This window comes from Bison bison, unplaced genomic scaffold, assembly GCF_000754665.1.
Source record: "Bison bison bison isolate TAMUID 2011002044 unplaced genomic scaffold, Bison_UMD1.0 scf7180017864485, whole genome shotgun sequence".
Lineage (NCBI taxonomy): Eukaryota > Metazoa > Chordata > Mammalia > Artiodactyla > Bovidae > Bison > Bison bison.
Genome location: NW_011495045.1, coordinates 4052808 through 4079774, shown reverse-complemented (window position 1 = coordinate 4079774; position 26967 = coordinate 4052808). Strand labels below are relative to the sequence as shown.

The following is a 26967-nucleotide window of genomic DNA, read 5'->3' as shown; positions in this document are numbered from 1 at the left end:
GTGGCCACTTTCAGGTGAGAACCATAGCTTGTCTTATATTATTCACTTGGGATTGCTGCCATGAAATACAATCAGCTATGTAATTTCTAGAATGGAGAGGAAAAAAAGATAATTCAGTTTTGTTCCCATAATTTTTTTTTTGTTCCCATAATTTTTTAAAGAAAAATATTTTATTCTGATTGATCTATTCTGTTTTGTAGAGAAGTTCATTTGTATTCTAAAGCCAATAACTCATCTTTTGGCACACCTTCAATAAATACACCTGTATACTTTATGTTTCCCCCAAAGAGTGTTTTATTAAAAGATATGAAAGGTAATGGTAAATATTGAGAACTCTTGAAAGCATTTACCTTGGTTTGAGCTGTGACTTTTTAAAGGGGCTACTTAAACACCTCGAACACCATGGACGAGGAATAGAGTAATCAGAGTTCTAGGACCTCCCTCTCCAGTATTCCCTTCCCTCATGTTTAGGCACTGTTTTATATATTGAGTTTTCAAGTTAGCTTTTTAAACCACTGAAACAGATGTTTTACTGAAACAAATTCCATAAAAGACTCTGATTAAGCTTGAATAACCGGTTTATACTCCCAGATTTTCTTTAAAAATAGTTTATGATTATAGAAATAAATTTAATGTCATGAAATAATGTGGTTCCTAACTGCACATCATGTTCTAACTTGGTATCTACAGAGGTGTGACAATAAAAACCAGATTTATGAATTCAAGGAAGGAAAGTCAGTTTCCTAAGACTTATTCCTTGGCTGGGATGGAGTTGGAGAATGTATGAAGAGAGAATCTTTGTGCTCTTATCTGAACAGGCTAAACTGACACTTTTCTGTTCAGAATGAGCATATGAAAACTCAGACTTATGATTTTGAACAATTGCATGTTCAGTATTTGTTTTACACTTAAAAGAGCTGGTTTTTATTTCAAGCACACAATTTTCTTTCTACTTCCTCATTACCATCCAACTCCTCAGGCATCATTTTAAAACCAAATAAGTACTTTTTTGGAGCTGTTAATCTTCTAATAAAGGAAAGGCATGCCATTAAATTCTATTATGCACTATTGACCTACCACAGGATTTTAAGAATTTATTTAGAAGAAACATACATTTGTATCATTCTCCATGTGTCTTCTTTTTCATGACAAGCTTCTCTAAATATTGTCATTTCATATTGTTTAATCTCCCTGGTGTTTACAGCTGAAAGGAAGGGATTTCAAGTGAAGGGTGAGACTACATTATGTCTTTAAATAAGGAGTTTCCATAAAACTTTTTTAAGTAGAAGGGAAAATATAGAATAATTTATAAAATAATTCCTCAAAAAGTATAGTACTTTAACTGAATGACTAAGTTAACATCCCTGGTGATGTCATGTGGACATCATCTATGCTTTGATAGTGTGATGAGAAGCTACTGTGGTATTTGTCTCCAATACCCATAGACCCAGTCTAATCACAAGAAAAATATCAGATAAGCCCAAATTGAGGAATGTTCTATAGAGTTACCTGACCAGTAAGCCTCAAAATTGTCACAATCAAAAAAAAAAAATGAAAAGGCCCAGAAAAGGTCAGTAAGGAGACATGATATCTAAATCTACTGTGGTATCCTACAGTAGAAAATAGGAAAAGGACATTAATGGAAACACTGGTGAAATCTGAAGTCAGTAGTGTAATTAATGGTAATGTACCAATATTGGTTTCCTAGTTTGATGGATGTGCCTTGATAATGTGAGAGGATAACATTAGAAGAAACAAAAACTGGGTGTGAGGTATACAGGGATTCTCTGTACTATCTTTGCAACTTTCCTGAAAATCTAAACCTATCTTGAAATTAAAAGATTACTCTTTAAAAAAAAAAAAAAGTAGTGTGGAAGAGTTCAGACTCTGGTATGGCAGAGTGAGGTCTTAACACACGGACAACTCTACAGATAACAACTGTAAACTGAACAAAACACAAACAACAACCTCCTGAAGGTTCTGGAAAGTGAACAAAATGTTGGCAGATTTGGGAGAAGAATTGAAACGGAACAAGGCATCAGCACTGCATGAGTTTCCTGCTTTTAAGGCATCAGCCTGAGGGCAGGCTGCAGTCAAATCGTGGTACAGAGCATCTAAACTGATAAAACCTCAGGCATTCTGGGCTGAAACACCGAAGTATAGAGTTTGGGTCAGCCACAGCTGCAGGAACTTGAGGGAGGAAATCTCAGAAAGAAGAGTATCAGAGAAAGGAAGCTCCAGATTTTCTGTTTAGACTCTGCCCAGCTGAATGCTGAACCACACATGCATGGAACAGACTTAAAGCAGCTTCAAGCTAAGGCTGAAAGACTTGCACTGAGTTTCTGCTGAACACAGGAGAGATGGGATTTTCAGCTTGAATCTAATAAAATGAGTTGTCTGTTAAAAGATCAACATTATTTTGCAAATATAACAAAACTCAGAGTCTCCAGAATAAGATATTTATAATGTCTAGAGTGTTATCTGAAGTTTTTTAATCTATGAAGTATCTAGAAAGGAAAAAGATAATAAATAGAAGCCAATCATGAGATGATCTATTAGTTAGAATTTCTATAAAAGAACTTACAAGCAACTCTTAAAACTATGCTCAGTAGGTAAAAGAAGAAGCCAATTGAAATGAGTGAAAAGATAGGAAATCTTAGTAGAGACATAGAAAATATTTTTCAAAAGCCAAATGAAAATTCTAGAACTAAAAATTATAATATCTTAAATTTTAAAAAATTCTCTCTGTGGCTTTAGTTGCAAAATGGAAATGAAAGAAAAATAAGTCAGTGAATTTGAAAGTATATCAACAGAGATTATCCAATCTGAGAAAGAGAGGAAAAAAGATTTTTTTAATCAAAAATGCATCACAGACTTGGAGGAAAACCAAAATGTATAATATACATGTAATGGGAATTCCGGAAAGAAGAGAGAGAAGGAATGTGGCAGAACAAATATTTTAGAAATAGTGATTTAAAAATCTCCCAAATTTGGTGAAAGACATATATGTACAGATCCAGTGAGCTCTGTGAACCCTAAATGAGAGTAGTATGAATAAAACTTCACCTATTTATTTATAGACAAACTGCTATAAACTAAATATAAGAGAAAATCATGAAAGCAGCCAGAAAAAAACAAGACATTGCATACAGTGGAACAACAGTTTGCATCACTGTGGTTTTCCCATCAGAAATTATGGCTGTTTCAGAGATCACCGAATAGCATCTTTAGAGTGTTTAAAGACTCAAGATTGATCAAAGTGGCAGAGTAGGAGGATGTAGAACTTGCCTTCCCCCATGTAGATTATTCCACATCTACATGTGGAATGATTCTCACTGAAAACTGGCAGAAAGACTCCTGTACAACCAAGGCTGTAAGAAAGATCCACACGTAATCAGGAAGAAAAAAAAAGTGATCAGGCTGGGAGCTTGCCACCAGGAGTATCCTCAGAGGAAAAGGGAGATTACACGGGCAGAGACCTGCCCTGGGGAGTGAGCAGTTCAAACCACAGATTGGACATCCCACTCCTGGCATCCTACACAGGGAAGACCAGCCCTCTTGGCTCATTGGAGAACTGCTGGAACTAACAAGAAGGCTGTGGGAAACCTGGATTCTGCTTGCATGCATGTACACACTCATTCATACACAGAAACGCACATACACACTCATAAGCTGGCTTGCCCCTGCGGCAGAGTGGAGAAGTCTGATAGAGGATTGCTCTAGGGGCTGCTCGTTTTCCCTAAGCACCTCAGTGGTGCATGATTTGGGCCTGGTGGAGAAATGCTCAAGCCCTGCTTCCTCCAGTTGCAACTCCCCACTGGACCAAGAGCTGCCATGACTAGGAACAGAACTTGGGCCACCAAAGGTGACTTGGTCCTGAGGTGATGTTTGGGTGGGTAGCAGTGGCCGTCGTTGGTGCTTACTTAAGGAGTACATCAGAGGCAGACCAGAACTCTGATGACGCCTGATTCATTACAGCTCATGCCACAATATATGGAGAATTCACACAAACCCTGCCTGTCCTGCAGTACAGGACATGACGGTGGAGGCAGCAGAGGAGGGAGAAGGACAAAGGGGATGCAGACCCACAGCTGCCTATGAGCAGAGTAAGGGAAACAATTGCAGATTCTTGCACAGTCAGCAGATTAGAGACAGCTCAGATGTCTGTCTGAGGCTGACATGAACCAAGAACCCACACGAGCCCCACCTTGCATCAGCACGGCCCCACTCTGCAACAAAGGTTCCAGTACTTAGAGAAATGAAAGCACACGCTTACAGGAACAGAGCCAGCTGAGGCCTGAATCTCAGGGCTTCTGCTGCAGCAATTTGAGAGCCATTGAAGAGAGAGGAAGTCCTGCCTCACAAGTAGCTTCAGCTCTAACCTATCCATTTCCAGCCACATCCACCCCCAAGGCTATTGCTGCTGGCATACACTGAGGAAACGTCTGACTTTCATCTACATCAGATCCAGCTCTGCCACCAGTGGCACTGGGCACACACAGTCTGTATAGGGATGCTCCCACCTAAGTACACCATTTCAAGAATGGAATAGGTGAGTGTTTCACCAAAATACACAGAGGCCGAAAATTTTAAGCATCATGAAAAAGGCAGAGGAACTGGTTTCAGTTGAAGAAGTAAGAGAAAACCCAAGAGAAATATGTAATAAACTGTTTATCAGAAAAAGAATTCAAAGCATTTATAGTAAAAATATTAACCTGATTAGGGAAAAATAGATGAACACAGTGAAAAATTTTAACAAGAAACTAGAAAATAAAAGAGGACCCAGTTAGAAATGAAGAATTCAATAACTAAAATAAAACATACACTAGAAAGGATAGTACACTGTGTGATCTGGAAAACAGAATAATAAACTCCTGATCAGAACAGAAAAAGTGTTTAAATGAAAAGAGTTTAAGACAGCTCTGGAATAACATTAATTAAGCTTACCAACATTCACATTATAGGTAACCCAAAAGGCAAAGAGAGGGAGAAATTGAAACTCAATATTTCATGAAATTATGGTGGAAAACTTGCCAAACTTGTAGAGAGTAACAGATACGCAGGTACAGGAAGCAAGGAGGATCCTAAATAGGACAGGAAGCATGACATGATGGATTCAAAGTGTAAAGGGAACCTGTGATACTTAGCAAGATTATCATTTGGAGTCAAAGAAGAGGTAAAGGACTTCTCAGAAGGCAAAAACTGAAAGAGTTCATCCATATTAAACCTGCCCTAAAATAATTAAAGAATTTCCTCTAAGTGGAAAATAAGAATCTGTAGGAAAGGGAAAATCCCACTAGGAAAGTAAATAGTAGGGACTGAGAATCAACCACTTAAGTGAGCTAGTATGAAAATAAAAAGACAAACAATTGTTTTTTTATTACTAAAAGGGCTAAAAGTAGATATTATAACTAAAAAGCTATATTAAAAGTATATTAAAAAGTTATATCTAAAAGTAGCTGTTATAACTACAAATAAATAGTTAAGGGATAATATGAAAATGTAAAATATGACATCAAAAGCAGAAAATGTCAGAGAGGGGAATAAAAAATATAAAAGTAGCTATTATAACTACAAATAAATAGTTAAGGGATAACATGAAAATGTAAAATATAACATCAAAAGCAGAAAATGTCAGAGAGGGGGATAAAAAATATAAATCTTTTAGAATGTGTTTCACTTAAATGACTACAGCTTAAAACAAGTAGATGTAGTTGTAGGTTAACGTATATGAACCCCATGATAACCACAAATCAAAAACCTATAATTGGTACTTAAAAAGAGACATTACTTTGCCAACAAAGGTCCATCTAGTCAAGGCTATGGTTTTTCCAGTGATCATGTATGGCTGTTAGAGTTGGACTGTGAAGAAAGCTGAGCACCGAAGAATTGATGCTTTTGAACTGTGGTGTTGGAGAAGACTCTTGAGAGTCCCTTGGACTGCAAGGAGATCCAACCAGTCCATTCTGAAGGAGATCAGCCCTGGGATTTCTTTGGAAGGAATGATGCTAAAGCTGAAACTCCAGTATTTTGGCCACCTCGTGCGAAGAGTTGACTCATTGGAAAAGACTCTGATGCTGGGAGGGATTGGGGACAGGAGGAAAAGGGGATGACAGAGGATGAGATGGCTGGATGGCATCACCGACTCGATGGACGTGAGTTTGAGTGAACTCCGGGACTTGGTGATGGACAGGGAGGCCTGGCGTGCTGCGATTCATGGGGTTGCAAAGAGTCAGACACGACTGAGCAACCGAACTGAACTGAACTGAAAAAGTAAAAACAAAGGAGCACAAGCATGCTACTAAAGATAATCATAAAACCACAAGGGAAGAAACAGAAAAAGAAGAAATGACAAGAGAAGAACTACAAAAACAACCAGAAAAGAATAATAAAATGGCAATGAGTACATACCTTTCAATAATTACCTTAAATGTCACTGGACTAAATGTGCCAATCAACAGACATGGGATGGCTGACTGGATTTAAAAAAAAAACACACCAATATGCTGCCTGTAAGAGACTCACTTCAGAACTAAAGACACACAGACTGAAAGTGACGACATGGAAAAGATGTTTTGTATTTCATATGAATGGAAAAGACAAGAAAGCTGGAGTAGCAATATTTTTAACAGACAAAATTGATTTTTTAAAAAGCTATAGCAATAGACCAAAAAAGAGCATTATTTTATAAAACAAGGACCAATACAAGTAGAGCATACTATACTCATTAACATATATGCCCTCAGTACAGGAGCACCTAAACATGTAAAGCAAATATTAAAAGACATAAGTGGAGAAACTGACTAATATTATTAATACAATAATAGTAAGGGATGTTAATACCCCACTTACATCAACAGACAGATCATCCAGACAGAAAATTATTAAAGGAACAATGACCTTAAATGGCATACTAAACCAGGTAGACTTATTAGATAACTGCAGCACACTCCAACCAAAACCAGCAGAATACACATTCTTTTCAAGTGTACATGGAACATTCTCCAGGATATATTACATACTAGGCCAGAAAACAAGTGTACATAAATTTAACAGGATAGAAATTATAGCAAGCATCTTTTCCAGTAGTGACTGGAAAATAATTACAGCGTTACAGCAGGGAAAGCATGACAAGCACAAATACTTGGCGACTAAACAACATGCTACTGAAAATCCAGTGGGTCAATGATAAAGTGAAAGAAGAAATGAGAAAATACCTTGAGAAAAATAACACTGGAAACACAGCAGGATGTTGCAAAAGCATCTCTTAAGAGGAAAGCTTATAGCAATACAGGCCTTCCTCAAGAAACAAGAAAAATCTCTAATACAACCTAACCTGCCATCTAAAGGAATAGAAAGAGAAGAACAAACAAAGCCCCAAAGTCAGCAGAAGGAAAGAAATAGTAAGGATCAGAAAAGAAACAAATAAAATACAGTCCCTCCACCACCCCCCCAAAAAATAGAAAAGATCAATGAAACCATGAGCTTGTTTTTTGAAAAGATAAACAGAATTGATAAACCTTTAATGAGGTTCCCCAAGAAGAAAAGGGAGAGGACCCAAGGAAATAAAATAGATGAAAGAGGAGAAATTAACAACCAATGCCACAGAGATACAAAAATCATCAGTGAATCCTGTGAACAATTGTTTGCCAACAAATTGGACAACATAGAAGAAATAGACAAATTTCCAACAAAACCTGCTAACATTGTATTAGGAGTAAACAAACAATTTGAACAGACTGATCACTAGTACTGTCATTGAATTTGTTATTTTTTAAAAAACTGCTAGCAAACAAAAGTCTAGGAATTCACAGGGAAATTCTGGCTTCGCAGGAAAATTCTACCAAACATATAAAGGAAAGCTAATATCAATCCTCTCAAACTCTCCAAAAAAATTGAAGGAGACACTCCCAAACTCATTCTCTGAGAGCACCATTACCCTGATACCAAAACCAGACAAAGATGCTCCAAAAAAATTAGAGGTCAATATCTTTGATGAATAGACATGCAAAAACCCTTAGCAACATATTAGCAAATGGAACCAACAGTATATAGAAAGAACCATACACCATGATGAAGTAGGATTTATTCCAGGGGCACAAGGACAGTTCAGTATTTGCAGATCAATCAGTGTGATATGTCACATTAACAAATGGAAGGATAAAAATCCTTTCTGTGTCAAGACACAGAAAGTGTATTTGGCAGAATTCAACATCCATTCATGATAAAAACTCTCATCAAAGTTGGATTATAGAGAATATATCTCAGCATAATAAAGAACATTTTGATAAACCCAGACCTAATATCATACTCAACGGTGAAAAGCTGAAAGCCTTTCCTCTAAATTAAAAAGACAGGGAAGCCCACTCTTACCATTTCTATTTAACATGCTATTGGAAGTCTAACTCACAGCAATCAGACAAGAAAAAGAAATGAAAGGCATCCAAAGTGGAAGAGCAGAAGTAAAACTGTCACTATTTGCAGATGACAAGATACTATGTATAGAAAACCCTAATGTCTCCACCCAAAATTATTAAAACTAATAGATGAATTCAGAAGTTGCAGGATATGAGATTAATATACATAAATCTGTTGCTTTTCCATATACAAGTACTAAACTAACAGAAAGAGAAAGCAAGAAAAAAAATCCCATCTAAAATCATAGCAAAAAGAATATAATGCCTAGGAATAAACTTAACATAGACCTATACACTGAAAACTAAAACATTCAAGGAAACTGAAGCTGATACAAGGAAATGGAAAGATCTCCCATGCTCTTAGATTAGATGAATTAATATTGTTAAAGTGGCCTCACAGAACTGAACAAATAATCCTGATATTCATATGGAAGTACAAAAGACCCTGAATTGCCAAAGTAATCTTGAGAAAAAAGAACAAAGCTAGAGGTGTTACCCTCCCAGACTGCAAATTATACTACAAAGCTACAGTAATCAAAACAGCATGAGCCTAGCCCAAAAACAGATACATAGATCAATGAAATAGAATAGTGATCCCAGAAATAAACCCACACACTTTCGGTCAATTAATCTACTACAAAGGAGGCAAGAATATACAATGGAGAGATTAAAGTCTCTTCAACAAATGTTAGTAGGAAAACTGTACATCTATGTGTGAAACAGTGAGGTCAGAACATCCCTTCATACTGTAAATATAGACAGTATAAAGACAAAATGTATTAAAGGCCTAAATGTAAGACCAGAAACCATGAAATTCATAGACGAAAACATAGGCAGAACAGTCTTTGACATAAACAGTAACTATTTTTTTGGATCTGTCTCCTAAGGCAAAATAAAGAAAAGCAAAAATAAAGAAATGCCCTTAAACTAAAAAGCTCTTACATAGCAAAGGAGACCATTGACAAAACAAAAAGACAACCTACAGAATGCAAGAAGATATTTGCAAATAATGAGTTCAACAAAAGATTGATATCTAAACTATTTAAACAGTTCATACAACTCAGTATCAAAAAACAAACAGTCCAAAATTGGCAGAAGACCTGAATAGACACTTTTCTAAAGATGACTTACAGATGGCTAGCTAACAGCATATGAAAAGATGTTCAACCTTGCTAATTATCAGAGAAATGTAAATCAAAACAATAATGGGATATCACCTCACACTTTTCAGAATGGCTGTCATCGACAAGAACAAATGTTTTTGAGGATGTAGATAAAAGGAAACCCCTGTACTCTGTTGGGAATGTAAATTGGTACAGCCATTGTGGAAAACAGTATGGAGGCTCTTCAAAAAAAACTAAAACTAGAATTGCTATAGGATCCAGCGGTTCTACTCCTGGATATACATTCAGAAAAAAAGCAAAAACACTAATTCAAAAAGATTCATGTACCCAATGTTCATAGTGTCATTATAAGAGTCAAGATATGGAAGCAACCCAAGCGTCCATGAACAGACGAATGTATGGATAAAGATACAGTGCATATATACTCACACACAGGATGGAGTATTATTCAGACGTAAAAAAGAGTGAACTTCTGCCATCTGCAGCAACATGAATGAACCTTCAGAATATTGTGCTTAATGATATATGTCAGCAAAAGATAAATGTTGTATAATATCACTTATACATGGAATCAAGAAATTAAAATGAATGGAAATACAAAAGCAGAAATAGACTCAAAGATAACAGAAAATAAAGTAGTGGTTACCATGGGGAGAGAGAGGTGGGGAGGCACACATTACAGCTATGGGATTAAGAGATACAAACTGCTATGGATAAAACAGATAAGAAACAAGGATATATTGTACAGCACAGGGGATTATAATTAATATAGTAGCTTTTAATGGGATATAGTGTAGAAAAATATTCAATCATTGTGTTGTACACCTAAAGCAGATATAATACTGGGTTGGCCACAAAGTTCATTTGGATTTTTCTATAACATGTTAAATGGAATTCAATTTAAATTCAACTATACTTCAATTTAAAAAATAATTAAAGAAAAACCTTTCAACCTAGAATATTATATGTAGCAAAAATATCCTTCAAAAATGAAAGTGAAATAAAATTTTTTTAAACTCTAAGAATTTACTGCCAGCAGAACTGTACTACAAAAACAAAAATGCTGACAGAAATTTTTTAGCCCGAAGTGAAATGATCCAAGAAAGTGGCTTGGATCTTTACCAAAGAGTAAAGAACATCAGAAATCATTTATATAAATAAATATTAAGAAAATCTAGTTCATGATTGCTTTAAAATGCTATTGGGCTAGCAGCTCAAGAAGCAGTCTTTCATAGCCAGTCACTCTAATATTTATAAGAAAACAAAAATGTAGACTAATAGTTTTGAAATCAAAGGCTGATATCAACTGTCAGAATCTCTAAGAAATTCCCAATTAAGTCAAATTGGGGGAAGAGTGGTCAATAAATGTGAATTTTCCATGATTTACCTTGGGAAGTGGTGTAGATGCCACATCTTGAAACAGACTAAAAGAAATTTCTTACCTCTATCACTATGTGGATGCTTATTCACTATTTGGATGCTATTCACGCTAGGGTCTATCTCTGTCAGAAAAATAGGAACTTCTCCTTGGGTTTAAGACAAATACAATAATAAAGTGGGAACAGTGCAATAAAATGGGAACATTATTCAGAAGATAATGAAAGTATTTAAATCTGACAATGATCTATCTATAAGAGGAATCAGAATAACATTTTAATTTAGGTACCTAATATGAATCTTATTCTACAAATTCAGGTATGCCACAAGAGCCTGTTTATGTATCGATCAAATTAAAATCTACCTTGAGCCCCTATTTAGCCAGGCTTTTAGGAAATCAAATTTTCTTCTTTAATGGAACCCCTGTTTTCTTAGGGTAGAACCAGAATACAGGAGACTTCTGTGATGTCCTTGAAACAGATGAAATGCTTCTGACCTTCAGTCTCTTGTGATCTCTGCTGACGTTCTCTCTTTTATGCCCAGAGTTGGTTTTTGGCATCCATAGATGCTCTGATTCCTTGCCACTTGTGGGCTGCAAGTCTCTATTGATGTAAAATAAAAACCTTAGTTCCTAGGAGCAAGCCTCCCCACTTACTCCTTATAACCATTTCCTCAGGGAGCTTTTTGTCTCGTTAGGCACCTCAACTGAGTGGTGCATGGTTCCCAGCCAACTCTTAAGGGTAACAGATTCTGTCTCCTCCCAGGTTTAAGGGAGTCTTTCCTGTCTGTCTTACCCTTTTTCTTTCACTAAGATATACCACTTTCTTCTCTCCTGGCTCTTATCATAGGTGCTTATTAAACTCAGAGCTAGCCTTGATTTTGGAGTACTTCTGTTTTTAGTTCTATAAAAGTGCCTCGGAGAAGGCAATGGCAACCCAACTCCAGTACTCTTGCCTGGCAAATCCCATGGACGGTCGCTAGGAGTCAGACACGACAGAGCGACTTCACTTTCACTTTTCACTTTCATGCATTGGAGAAGGAAATGGCAACCCACTCCAGTGTTCTTGCCTGGAGAATCCCAGGGACGGGGGAGCCTGGTGGGCTGTCGTCTCTGGCGTCGCACAGAGTCAGACACCACTGAAGCAACTTAGCAGCAGCAGTAGCAAGGAAAGAGAAGTCCTGGATTCTTGCCTAGAGCAAGAGATAGCGGAACTACAAGATTACCAAATCAATTTCAATGAGTTGACCTGATGCACTTAAAAATTTGTTCCTTTTGATTAACTCATTACTTACAATTACTGTATATTCAAACAATGGAATGCTGTACAGCAATGAGAATGAACAAGCTAAAACCACATACAGTAATATGGCTGTCTCACAAATATAATGCTAAATGAAAGAAGCCGTGTACAAAAATAGCACATACTATATGGTTACGTTTATAAGAAGTGCTCAAACAAACAAAACTGTTCTGTTTTGTTAGAAGTCAAGATAGTGGGAACTAGTGCCTGAAAATGAACACAGGGACACCTGAAAAGGTGGTTTTCTGTGGAATATGGGTGTGAGTCACATGGGTATGTTTAATTTGTGAAAAATTTTCAAACTGTACTTTTAAGCATTCTACAGTTTGTGTATCTTACATGTCAATTAGAAGTTTTAAAAAATGCCAAAAAACGTTTTAAAAAATACTATGTGTTTAAAGGGGTGATCTTCTTAATTGCTTTGAAAAAAGTTTAAAAGTCTAAAGAAAACACACCCTTTTTTTCAACATAAATTTTTGCTAAATAAATGCAATATTTGACATTAATGAACCTAGAAAATCTTCTGTTTATGAAAGAAGGCGTAAAAGATTATAAGCATTATGAAAGATGAAAATTGGTCAGTGGCAAAAGAGATACAGTGCACTTTGGAATGACCAATTCTGGGAGATTACTTATGGGGAAAATTGCTAAGCAACAAAGAAACAAATTACAAATGTTTGTTAAGTGTATTTTTCTGGAAGAAGAAAATAACTAGTGTTTCCAACTTCTTTGAGAAGGTTAGAAATATGATTTTAAGAGCTAATGAGTAACAAGACCATATAGAAATAAACTTTATTTTTAACTTTAAGAATTAAATGCAGCAGTGACTTCAGCAGGAAAATTAATAGTTATTTATTTAAATGAATTGATCTTAGATGATTATAGTAATTAAAAATAAATTTTGTATTCATTGGCTAAATTTTAGTCCTACCATATGTATAGAGAAATGTTTCTTTTGCTGACAATAAACTGGTTTCTGAGCCAAGATATTTCCATCAATATGCCAAATTTCTCCTTAATCTCTTTAATCTCAAAAGAAACATAGTTTTTATTTGCATGCCACTGAAAACTACAAAAACACTCTGAGATAATTACAGATGTGGGTGTTGAAGCTTAGCGATGTTATGTGATATGTCCATAATGATACATATTGCATGTATTTTTGAATACATGCAATTTTTGAATTCCCAGTCATTTACCTTTTTCACTATCAGTATACCACTTGTAAAAGAGCCATGAAGTAGAGAAGTGGGTCTGTCTTGGATCCATCCAGGAGGTTTTAATAACACTATGCTTGACTGTGTAGTTCTTCCTAATAGCCATTTCACTTCAGGGTTCTTTAGGACACAGTTATGCCAAGGTTGCAGCCATGTGGGCCCATATCAGTAACAGGCTGTTGTTATTCCATCTGAATTTAAAAAGTTAAAATAAGTATTTTGCGTAGTTTAATTTTGTCTCCCATTTTCTTATTGCAGTTCTCCAGAACAGAAGGACAAATGGCTCTCTCTCCTTCAAAGGTATTTTTTTTTAGTATATATTTTCTAATTCTGTAAGGTATAATTACACCTTAATGAAGTAAATGAATTAAGGTTTTTTCTGCAAGAATGTGCCCCAAGCTATCCCCCTTCACCTTAATAGAAATTGTTCATTTGTCCTCAAAATAAGCTGTTTAAACTGTACATTAGCTACTGCTTACTGTAAGTAATGTTCTCTGATTACATGTATTTCTTTCTTACTAGGAAGGAGAATGTTGAGGTCTGGTTAGATCTTTCTAGACAGAAATTTATCAATAATCTTTCCCATCTCTTTCTACCTACCAGCCTACCATTTGGAGCTAACAGTTTCCTCAAAGCATGTATTATTTCCGTTTCCATTCATGGAGGTTTTCTGCTGAGCCCCTCAAAATTCAATTATTATCCCAACCTTTGAGCATATGGACTAAAATGATCAATTGAGGCTCATCTCTTATTCCCATAGTCCTTCCGTCCTTCCTCTCTGCTCTCCCTCCCCAAGCTTGGAGAAAACCAAGGTGTATAGCTCAATGAGAAGTAAAAGCCCATTGTTTTGGTTTGGTCTAGTAAAGTAGTATATATACTCCTGTACTTATCGCTAAGATAAGTGCTAAGTGGACAGTCCAGAAAATGTAGGGAAGTGTTGAGGATAAAGCATCACCAAAAGATGTCTTAACCGGACTGTGCTTCCCAAACCTCTTTTAAAATGGATCTCCTCTGTTCTTCTTTGTGCCTATGCCTAATGTCCTGAGAAATTTTTTTTTTAGTTCTCTTCCAACCCATAATGTAATCTGACTTTGCTGAGTCTTTCCATCTGTCTTTTTAAAAATAGCACATAAATATATTGAAAATATTAGCAAAATAGAATGCTTTAAAAATAAGCCATTAGCAAAATCCATCTGACTCAGTGTTGTTTTGGGTTGTTGTTGCGTTTGATTAGATACATCAATCTAGAGAAAGAAAAGGACTACCCGAAGAGCATTCCCCTCAAAATCTTCGCCAAGGACATTGGGAATTGTGCCTATGTAAGTGTTTCTAAGTCAGAACATTAAATTCTAAGTCCCTGCCTAAGGCAGAACACCTGGATAGAAAGAGAGACAGGCAGGCAGACAGGCTGGGTATGTGCTGTGGAAGGTAGGCATTTAGAAAAATACATTGTGAGAAGGTATATTTCCCTGGGTATCTGTGTTGTACATATGAAAAGTAACCCTAGAGAAAATGAAGTGAGAGAAATTCATATTAACTCAGTATTTAACATTTACACTTGGTAAGATTATTGCCTGTCAGATGTCTCTGTCCTTCCTCTGACATTAATGCTTCTCTGGATCTTTTCAGTAGCAGCCACAGAGGCTCGTAGTAAAGACATTTCCACAAGGAGATATTTCCTATTAGTATTAAGCAAGTTTTCCAACCTGTCACTTCTTAAGTTGAGAGTAAGTTTTGGAAAGTTCTTCATTCTTTGAGTTTTTAGGTATTGAATTCCTCAGCTTAACAAATGGATGAGCCGAGAGAGATAACATTTTTAATGAATCAGCACAGATTTTATCATTTTGGTCAAAATAAAAATTAAGTTTGTTTAGCCCTAGGTGTTATATGCAATCTTATGACTGAAATATAGTCCAAAATGTTGTCGATAATGCACAAAATAGAAATGAGCATTTTTATGATACTGTAGATTGTCACACTTCTCAGCAGCTCTGTTTTATCACTCATATCCTGCTTCACTTCGTGATGATGTGACACACGGTCTTTTGCTCTCTGAAGTTGCTCCATGGCAAGAGTCTCCTTACAGGGAGCCCTGCTTCCAGAGTGATTCCCCCCACATAGGAGTGCATGTATGAGAGGCATTCATTCTCCTTGGCCTTTAGTTATGCACAACTTGTTAGTGAATTCTGCTAATGTGGGAAAAAATAGCCACATGCTCTAGTTAAATTGCTATTTTTTTTGTTTACTAGCCAAAGAACATGCATCTGCTAAGAATTCATTTGTTTTTTCTACCAGAGATGCATGCAAGAAAAAAAAAACAAAACACATCCTATAATTACTATTTTGAACATATATACCTAATATTAAGAAAAATCATTATTTTAGAAACCAGATACTTTGGGAGTGGTTATTAGTGTTATAGGATAGGTCTTTCTGGTGGAAGACAAACACTGAGCTTTCCCTGTTCATTTCTGATACTTTTGCTTAATCCTTGAAACTATAAGGAATGCAGTTTGAAATCAGTGAATGAATTTCAGAAGCAATTTGTTATTGTATTTATAGAGAATAAATACAAGGATAGATAAGTGATGAGTTATCAGTGGATTTCACTTAGCTTTATTTTTAGATCATTCTGTTTCCATTTATTTTACTTATTTGTGCCATTTAAGCCTTATCAGGGGCACAGCACTAATTGCTTATTTATATGATAATTAGAATATGTAAAATCTACCTATGTGCATAGTAAATACTTCCTTTTTAATGTTTATTTTATAATGGAGTATAGTTGATTGATTTAACAATGTTGTGCTAGTTTCAAGTGTATAGCAAAGTGATTCAGTTTACATACACATGTATCTATACTTTTTCAAGTTCTTCTCCCTCTTGGTTTATTAAAGAGTATTGAGCAGAGTCCCTTGTGCTATATAGTAAGTAGGTCCTTGTTGGTTATCTGTTTTAAATATAACAGTGTGTGTGTGTCAATCCCAAATTCCCAATATTTATTTCTTTTTTGATAGCATAGCATTGTCTTATTTTTAAATAATGTCTTATAATTCAGTGAACTCTATAGGTAATCTCATCAATTCCATTTCTCTTGTTGAGAACTATTTATTTTTAAGCAGTAATCTCTCAGTGTAGTTGAGCATTTAACACAGGGATATTATAGATACTCTATTCAGTAGCAGAGTTGGTAACAGAATTGAGTTTTCTAAACTGTTCAGTTTATTTGCCAGATTCTTTGGTTTTAAGGCCTCTTCAGATTTCAGCAGTGAGTCTCAGCAGCCACAGTGCCTGACATACAGAAAGTGCTCAATAAATAGTGCTTTTAATTCCAAACTTTAAATTTTGTAACCAGTTCTTATTCTGATTTTGTCTAAACTGATTTTTTACCATACAAAGAAATAAAAGCCCACACTGTGAAAACAGTGCTCAGAAAAAAATGGAAAATAGTTTAATGTTCTCCCTTTTTTATCACATGTTGCTTTATGGAAATAGTCATAGACATGATGCAGAGGACCAGCCTCTCTGACTTTTTGTTTGGTTTCGAGAGTGGTCCATGTAATCTCTCTGAACTATATTTACTCTTTTTCTTTCTGGCTGAAGATCTCATATTTTGAGTCATATTTTAAGAGGAAGAGATGTTTTATTAAAAGGAATACTATAAAAATTGAATGAAAATAAATTATAATCAAGGATTTGTGTTCTACCTAAGTGGTACTTTGTCAACACTTGAAATCAAGATTTGCCTGTGGATAATCATTTGACAGTAATTATTTGTTCCCCTGGTTTAAAATCCTTTATTTATATCTGTATTTCTTTTTTTCTCCACAGTCTAAAACTATAACAGTAACGAATTCAGATACAGCAAATGAAGTTATCAACATGTCACTACCAATGCTAGGGATAACTGTAAGTTACTCTGCTAGATATTCTTAATTAAAAACAAACTTTGATGCTTTGTGCTTAGCCACTCAGTTATGTCCGACTCTTTGTGACCCCGTGGACTGTAGCCCGCCAGGCTCCTCTGTCCATGGGGATTCTCCAGGCAAGAATACTGGAGTGGGTGCCATGCCCTCCTTCAAGGGATCTTCCCAACCCAGGGATTGAACCCACGTCTCATGCATTGAAGATGATTCTTTACCATCTGAGCCACCAGGGAAGCCCTTTATTTGATACTTTAGATTATTATAAATACTATCCCTTCCATCATAAGACAGCTGATTTTTAGAGGTACAAAGTCATATTTTGTTCTCAAAAATATGGAAAATAATGACAACAGTTTTTTATTCTTTTTGAGAGTTTTGTTTTCTTTTGAATTGAACTATAGTTGAATTATAATATTGTATTGGTTTCAAGTGTACAACATAGTGATTTGATGTTTTTATGGATTATACTCCATATCAGTTCAGTTCAGTCGCTCAGTCACATCTGACTCTTTGCGACCCCATGGACTGCAGCACGCCAGGCCTCCCTGTCCTTCACCAGCTCCCAGAGTTTACTCAAACTCAGGTCCATTGAGTAAGTGATGCCGTCGAACCATCTCATCCTCTGTCATCCCCTTCTCCTGCTGCCTTCAATCTTTCCCAGCATCAGGGTCTTTTCAAATGAGTCAGCTCTTTGCATCAGGTGACCAAAGTATTGGAGTTTCAGCTTCAACATCAGTCCCTCCAATGAACACTCAGGACTGATCTCCTTTAGGATGGACTGGTTGGATCTCCTTGGAGTCCAAGGGACTCTTAAGAGTCTTTTCCAACACCACAGTTCAAAAGCATCAATTCTTCAGCATATAATTATTGTAAAAGATTATCTATATTCCCTATGCTATACATTGCATCCGTGTATCTTAATTTATTTTATACCTAGTAGTTTTATACCTCATAATCCCCTTCACCTACCTTGCCCTTCCTCCTAACCTACTCCTCATTGGTAATGGTAGTTTGTTCTTTCTATGTATGTTCCTCTTTTGCTGTATCTGTTCACTTGGGGGTTTTTTTTTGGATTTTACATATGAATGAGTGCATGCAGTATTTGTTCTCTGTCTTAACTTATTTCAGTAAGCACAATACCTTCCAGGTCTATTCATGTTGTGTTGCAAATGACAAAATTTTCATTCTTACTTATGGCTGAGTAGCATTCCATTTTTTATACACACATATACCACATATTCTTCATCCATTTGTCTATTGATTGACATTTGGATTGCTTCAATATCTTGGCTATTATAAGCAATGCCACTGTGAACATTGGGGTACATATATCTTTTCAAATTAGTGTTTTTGTTTTCTTTGGATATATACACAGGAGTAGGATGACTGAATCTCATGGTAGTTGTAGTTTTTTGAGGAGCCTCCATACTATTTTCCACCAGGGCCGCACCAGTTTACATTTTCACCGGCAATGTACAAAGATTCTTTTTTCTCTGCATCTTTGAACACTTTTGTTATTTGTGGTTGTTTTGATGATAGCCTTTTTTTGTTTTGTTTTTGCATTTGAGTGTCCAGGTACTCCAATAACAGTTTTTAATATTTACTTCTTTAGCTGCCTTGGGTCTTCGTTGTGGCGTAGGGGCTCTCTAGAGTTACACAGGCTCCAGAGCATGCGGGCTTCAGTAGTTGCTGTGCATAGGCTGCTTTCTTTGTGGCAGGTGGAATCTTAGTTTCCTGACCAGGGATCAAACCCACATCTCCTGTATTTGCAAGTCGGATTCTTAATCAGTGGCCACCAGGGAAGTCCTGATGATAACCTTTCTTAAAGGTGTGAGGTAATATCTCATTGTTTTGATTTGCATTTCTCTGATACTTAGTGATGTTGATCATCTTTTCATGTGCCTGTTAGCTAGCCACCTGCAAGCCATCTTTGGAAAAATATCTGTTCAGGTCTTCTGCCCATTTTGGGATTGGATCAGTTTTTTGATATTGATTTGTATGAGCTGTGTAAATATGGATTTAAATCCTTTATTGGTCATATCATTTCCAAATATCTTCCCCCATCCTGTAGGTTATCTTTTTGTTTTATCACTGGTTTGCTTTGCTATGCAAAAGCTTTTACTAATTTAATGAGGTCATATTTCTTTATTTTTGTTCTTATTCATTTTGCCTTAAGAGATAGATCCAAAAAAAACATTGTTATGATTTTAAAAGTGTTCTGCTTATGTTCTCTTCTAGGAGTTTGTTTTTCAGTTCTTAACCTTTAGGCCTTCAATCCATTTTGAATTTATTTTTGTGTGTGTTAGGGAAAATATTCTTATTTTATTTTTCACATGAAGCTGTCTTATTTTCCCAATACCACTTATTGAAGAGACTTTATTTTCCCCATTGTGTATTCTTTCATACTTTGTTGTAGATTAATTGACCATGTACACATGAGTTTATTTCTGGGTCCACTATCCTATTGCATTAATCTTTGTGTGTATTTTTGTGCCAGTATCATAACAGTCTTGATTAACTATAGCTTTTTAGTATTATTTGAAGCCAAGGAGCATTTTTTTTCCCAAGATTTCTTTGGCTATTCGAGGTCTTTTGTGGTGGTTCCATACAAATTTTAAGATTATTTATTCTAGTTCTGTGAAAAAATGTGTATATTTTGATAGCGTGTGCATGCATGCTAAGTCGCTTTAGTCGTGTAGGACCATAACCCTCCAGGCTCCTCTGTCCATGAGATTCTCCAGAACGGTACTGGGGTGGGTTGCCACGCCCTCCTCCAGGGGATCTTCCCGACCCAGGGACCGAACCTGCATCTCTCATGTCTCCTGCATTGGCAGGGGATTTCCTTACCACTAGTGTCACCTGGGAAGCCCATATTTTGATAGGGATTATATTTATTTTGTCATTTATTTATATCATCTTCAGTTTCTTCTATTGATATTACATAGTTTTCAGTGTATAGGTCTTTCACTTGGAACAGTAAAGTTTTAATATTAGCTTAATATTGAGTACTCTTCTTCCATTCCCATTTTATAACTTGTGTTAACTGAAAAGCATAATAAGTTTAGACTACAATGTTAGAATGTTAACATGCATTTTAATATTATATGCTATACATATACAGTTAGGATTTTTTGATATAAAATTCTTAATAGAAAGTTTCAACCTCTTTCCCCTCTTTTCACTTGTTACTATGTAACTCTTATTTTCCTATCTCCTCTCCTGGTTCTTCTTCCTTACCTGATTATTCACTTATTATCCCAAGACTCAATCAGTCTTAGAATGATGGATTCTGAAGGATTTACCCTACAATAGAATTTTTACATAAAGAACATAATAGTTAGTAACCATATTCAGTGGCTGCAGGTCCAGAAGATGGGGTTGTTCTACCTCCAAATGAACTGGTAAATTTAAAAATAAGCTTTGAATTAGATCATGGATTTTAAAGCATTTTAGTATGCACACCACATTTTCTCTTGCTTTGCTTTTAGCTTCTGCTTCTTTCTGTTTCATGGGGCAGTGGTGAGTTTTTGAAATTTTATTGATAGAGAAGATTGGAATGTTTGAAGATGAGGTAGGGAAAGAGAGTTAGAAAGTTCTCGTATTCTCCCTACCAGTATGTAAAAATCACATAATGGGTTTTTGTGTTAAAGGGAATGGCTTTCAGAAGGATGGAACTAAAGGAAACACTTGAACAACATCATTTCTTGAGTGAGATTCTCCATAAGTATGAAAATGTAGTGTTACTAAGATGTAACATGTATTAAAGACATCCCATAGTCTTAACTGTTTCAATTTGCTTTTACACATTCCAATTGTAAGTCCTTAAAAACTCAGGGCAACCAAAATTGAGGATAATAAATCAGATTTATTTTAGTTAAATTTAATAATATATTTAAGATATAATGAAATATATATGCACTGGATAAAGCAGACACCTCTGCATTGATTTCTTATATAAGCTTATACATTAGAAGAGAGTGAACAGTTTAAAGGGGAAGGAGAGAGATTAATTAATTAATGACATTTGTGTTCTTCTGGATAAAGTGATCAGTCTCATCATACCAAAAATATTTCTGTTCAGTATAATTAGGAATTGAGGCAGTTTGGTTTTTAGGTTGTAAGGGATTATTAAAGTGTTTTCAAACACTATAAAAAAAGATAGGATTTTTACTAAATTGCTCTTCCTGTTTGCAATAAAGTTTTTTGACTAGGAAACAGTGAAGGACATGATGGAGTAGGGGAGGGCAGTGGGAGATGTAATCTCTTAGCCAGGACCCTCCATTATAAGGTCAGGATCATAATTTTTAATTAGAAGATAAAGGTAAGAATATTAAATATTGCCCATCTGTTGCAGTTTCATTTAAGACATTTTTGCTTTATCCTCTTTTAAAGGATACAGCAAAGTCTGTATAATTTAATATTGTTTCTTTCAAGTGGGATTTTAAATACTGCTGGGTTGTGATTCTGCTAGTGAACAGTTTCATTGTTCCCTATAACTGGGCCTATTCTCTAGACAGAATTCTTGTCCTTTCTGTCCCCAGGCCTGGACTTGCTCAAAGTAAAGCCAGTGTAGACCGTGCCAGCTACCTGTCTCTCTCCTCAAAGCCCCGTGGTCATTCTTCTCCTTCTACTCAGAAGCAGCTAAACTGACTTCCACTCAGAAGTCAGCCTTTGAGATTTTACTTTTTCATCACAGACATAGCAGGGTTGTAGCTTTCTGGATAACAAAGTTGTCTTTGCAGGGGCATGTTGTAGATTAAATCCAATATTCTTTGAGGAGTTCAGAGAAGCAGAAGTTAGAACTCTGAAAAAGATCGGTTAACCTTTCAGAAAAACAAGAAGTTTCTTCTTACTTTGTGAAAGAGCATATATATGATTTCATATTCTGTGGGCTATCCATAATAATGAGGGCCTGATTCTGTTACAGTCGGTGGATCTAGTCATCCCTAGGTAAAAATGAGTCCTCTATTAGGGTTTAGAGAGGTTATAGAATCAGAACTACCATCTTCAAAAGCCATATCCACCCGCTATGAAGCTTAAAAGCATTTATATTGCCCCCCCCTTTTTTTTTTTGCAAAACATAAAAATGCCCAGAAAATGTATTCTCATTCATTTACCAAATGTGAAGAATTATTGTTAATTCTTTTATCTCCAAGGGCTCTGAGAAAGAGTACCAGTTATGGGTCAATTCTGGCAAAGAAGAGGCACCATACCCACTTATTGGTAAGTTTCTATGAAGATCTAAGATAGAATTGATTATGAATTAATTATAATTCTAAATGTCTCAGCAAATTGACTATATAGTCCTAAAATTAAATACTATTAAATATTAAATCTTCTATAATATTCATGTGTTAATTTAATAGATGCCTATCAAGTATTTCCTATGTGCCAGACAAATGATATCTCTTTATTCGAGCAGCTAACGATATAGTTGGAAAGAGAAATGTGAATTTTCCTCTTTTTTTTTCTTTACAAACAGAACTATCTTGTCAACTTTTTAAAACTTTTTTCTGAAAAAAAGCATGTTTTTGTTGTTACTCCTTTTCCCTGTATATTTATTTTTCATGATTAGATTTTTAATTTCCTGTTCCCTTTCCTACCTACTACTTGCCTCTGTGGAAGACTATCTATGATCCAATCATGCCTCAATCTGTCAGTGAGTATTTAACATCTGCCCTGCACCAGGAATTTTCCTAGGCATCATAAAGACAATGAAATTAAACCATTTTGATTCCTAAATATCCTCATTGACTAACTTAGCAGTCTAGTTTACTAACTACTTTGCTGTTTCTGTAGTCAAATTTTCCAGCATTTGTTTTGAAGAGTCATTGATAAATGATTTATCACCTCACCTTATTTAAATTGATTTCACTAAAAAAATGTTCTGGATAAGTGAGTCCATTCAGTGTGGTTAACAGAAAAAGACCATTACATTAAGGGACAGCATCTGTAGCAGATCTTGAGATGATAACCATTGTTGATGAGAGTTCTGTTAATCATTTTTAAATGCTTACTATCTACCAGACATTGTGCAAAGCATGTCATATGAGTTATCTCATGTTTTCCTTTCATTTACCTGTGGAGATCACTACTGTGTAATTCAGGTTTCAAACAATCTGAGTAATCTAAAATCAAACTTTTCTATGAAATGTATGTTCTCAGACTTAAAACAAGTTGTTATGCGCATAGCTGGGGACAAAAAATTCTTTGCATTTCCAGTTTCTTAATGTTGACCTTTTATAAAAGTCAGTAAGCAACAATTAAGCTGGGATTAAAAACCAAATGAGTACTTTAAATAATTGTTTTAATAAAATATATTAATTTAATTAAGACTGTATAGATGCTAACTCTCAGGCTTAAAACAGCTTTAAGCTTCATTTCTAACTCTCACTAAAAAATCCATGGGACATGAAACATGATTGTTACTTAGCAACAGTTCTCCACTTCATATTTTAACATGCCTTGCAAACTTCAATTGTATATTAGCCATTGGCTATTTTGATAAATTGACTTGGCTTTATTGCTATCATAGAAGTCCTTTTTTTTTTTGCCTTAATCCCTGAAAGTTGCTGTGGTACTTGATGTTAATGGAGCATTGACATTGTCTGCCTATGCCAGATGGAAAAGAAGGAGTTCACTGAATTACATTCAGTGAAAAATAAGGGATGCAAGAGAATTTACTCTTTTTAAAAAGTAAACAAGATCTACAGCACAATGGTACTTGAGGAATAATTAAGAAAATGCAGCTGCTTAAAAGTACTAAAGAACAAAAAAATCATGTTGCAGTCAGATGCAGAGTCGACGTGGAGTTTAGTTTTTCTAGTTTGAAAATTACTTTTTGAATCTTGTCTCTGTGTTTCTAATACCCTGAAGTCTTCTTCAAATTCTTGCCTTTGAATAACAACCTCAGAGCGCAGGAGGGGGAGGGAAACATAAATCAAACAAACCAGTCCTTTCGCTACTGGGTGACTAATTATATAACTAATAAAAAGTATAAAATGTCTTTTTCAGAAAGATGTCTTGTGTTGAATAATAGTAATAATAGTGATGCCTGAAATATGTAGTTTTTGCCCTTATTATTTTAAAAAATATTAATTCTAAGGTTTACTTATTTGATCCTTATAATGCTATGTGATAGATAGGGTAAATATTTTAAGTCATGGATTTAAGGCTGAGAGAGGTCAAGGACTGACTGAAGATTTACAGAATATACTTAATGTCAAAGGAGAAACTAGAGTGCCTTTAAATATGTACACAGATGTGAGCATAGGAGAAGTCAACATTATGCAACTCACAGACTAATCTGTGCATTCCCAAACAAGATACTCTTTAAAGACATTTTTTTCTCTTTGCTTTTTTCCCTCTGCACTCCAAAAATAAACTACTCTGGTTGGGCCACCTGCATTATGCACTGGTCTCCAGCTGTAAGAGTGTGCATGGTGATCATTAAGTCAACAAAAGGATTCTTTATACCAAAAGTCCCAGGAGCAAATTGCAGTACATTCCAGTATGTAGCACACACAGTCACAGTGTTAGTCTGCCTAAAGTCTACATTTAGATTTTTTTTTTCTCTGTGTAGGGCATGAATATCCCTATGGAATTAAAATGAGCCATCTTCGAGACACTGCACTCCTGACACAGGGATCAAAGGACTCCCCCACACCTTCCAACTTCCAAGAGCCCTTCCTCATGGAGCAGCTGCCCCGAGAGATGCAGTGTCAGTTCATCCTGAAGCCCAGCCGCCTGGCTGTGACCCAGCAGCTGAGTGGTGAGTTTTCTCCTCCCTCATAGAGCCTTTTTTAGCAAAACGTTTCATTCCTGAAAGCAAAAAAAAGTTCTTTGCCTTTCAGCCAGATGAAATATTTTTTTCTTTTAAATTTGCAAAGTGTTTTGAAGGAAAGATGGAGTTTTAGAAGATAGTTTTAGAAATTAGAGGTAGGACTGACTGACTTGTAATCAGCAGCTAATAACTGCAGTAGAGGCTGTTCCTTCTTTCTTCGCTATTCTTTCCCCTTTAACCTTATGTCCACTGCAGAGTCAAAGGCACCGGGCAATGCTGCAGGTGCTTCAATGCTTTCTTTGTACTGTAATACATTGCACAGTGTGTTCCCCAAATGGTCACATTGTAAAAAGGAGGCTGTCAGTGATGCGTGTCAGGAGACTCTAATGCCGGACCTGGATCCTGCTACTGATAGGTATGTAAAGATTACAATGATTTCCACAGAAATCTCTTGGTATTCTTCTAATCCCTCTGAACATAGCCATCCCTTATCCACCCCATAATAAAGACTCCAGAATGGTAAAAATGATATTCCACATAGGAGGACCATCATTAGTTTACTCTAACTCAAGTTTGAGCTTTCCACCTCAATCTGAAAGTAAGATTGTGAAAAAAAAAAGAAGAAAACATATCATGCCAAAAAGTGTTGAGTGGGGTAGTGGAAAATTGGTGCTGACTTTTGTACCTGCTTTTGTCAGTTTGAAAAAACTGGAGAAACCAGTGAACAGTGGCCATTGTTTTATACTCATCCCCCAACACATGCATGTCCAACCCTGTCCCTTTCCGTTGATGACCTAGCCTTAGATTTTATACTTCATTGAAGTCATTGGTCCAGAACTCCTTAATATTGCTGACATTGCATGCAGGCAGGCTCAGTCGTGTCCATCGCTTTGTGACCCCATGGACTGTAGCCCACCAGGCTACTCTGTCCATAGAATTTTCCAGGTAAGAATATTGGAGGTGGGTTGCCATTTCCTACTCCAGGGGATCTTCCCAACCCAACGATCCAGCCTGCGTCTCTTGTGTCTCCTGCACTGGCAGCAGATTGTTTACCACCGCGCCACCTGGGAAGCCCTGATCTTGCTGATAGCAGCTATAAAAACTGATCTTGCATTTGCCCCAGTCCTCCTCCCTCCAGCAGTGGTAAATTGAGGTTTTGAACTCTAAGGCTATTTACTCACATCTTGGGGCCATTTTGAAGGGGTATTATAGACATATTACAGTTTCCTAACCTCTAAAATATGAGCTCCTTGAAGGTGGAGAGTTTGGTCTGTTTTGTTTATTGCTATATTCCCAGCACCTGGAACAGTTTCTACATACATAAAAAATGTCCAATAAATATTTGTTGAATGAATTTATTAATAAGTCTGTTGTTCAGTTCAGTCTCTCAGTCGTGTCCGACTCTTCGCGACCCCATGAATCACAGCACGCCAGGACTCCCTGTCCATCACCAACTCCCGGAGTTCACTGAGACTCACGTCCATCGAGTCAGTGATGCCATCCAGCCATCTCATCCTCTGTCGTCCCCTTCTCCTCCTGCCCCCAATCCCTCCCAGCATCAGGGTCTTTTCCAATGAGTCAGCTCTTTGCATTGCCAAATACTAACGTATCATTCTACAAGCATATAATTTTTTATTTTTTTTAATTACACTGTTAATTTATTTTTTTAATTTTTTTTAATTTTTTTTATTTTTTATTTTATATTTTAACTGTACAATATTGTATTGGTTTTGCCACATATCAACATGAATCCGCCACAGGTATACATGTGTTCCCCATCCTGAACCCTCCTCCCTCTTCCCTCCCTGTACCATCCCTCTGG

The 26967-nt window shown here is 36.1% G+C and overlaps 1 protein-coding gene across 2 annotated transcripts in view; it reads left to right on the top strand.

Moving 5' to 3' along the window:
- ARHGAP20 (Rho GTPase activating protein 20) overlaps nucleotides 1-26967 on the top strand; it is a 195270-nt gene that overhangs the window by 120945 nt on the left and 47358 nt on the right. Inside the window, exons 4-9 of one of the 2 annotated variants that reach the window (XM_010862859.1) lie at nucleotides 1-14; nucleotides 13695-13736; nucleotides 14671-14755; nucleotides 17268-17345; nucleotides 22519-22585; nucleotides 24945-25133. In XM_010862859.1, coding sequence (XP_010861161.1) covers nucleotides 1-14; nucleotides 13695-13736; nucleotides 14671-14755; nucleotides 17268-17345; nucleotides 22519-22585; nucleotides 24945-25133 — 475 coding nt within the window. The remainder of the gene's footprint in view (nucleotides 15-13694; nucleotides 13737-14670; nucleotides 14756-17267; nucleotides 17346-22518; nucleotides 22586-24944; nucleotides 25134-26967) is intronic. The other variant, XM_010862860.1, reaches the window with a different exon arrangement.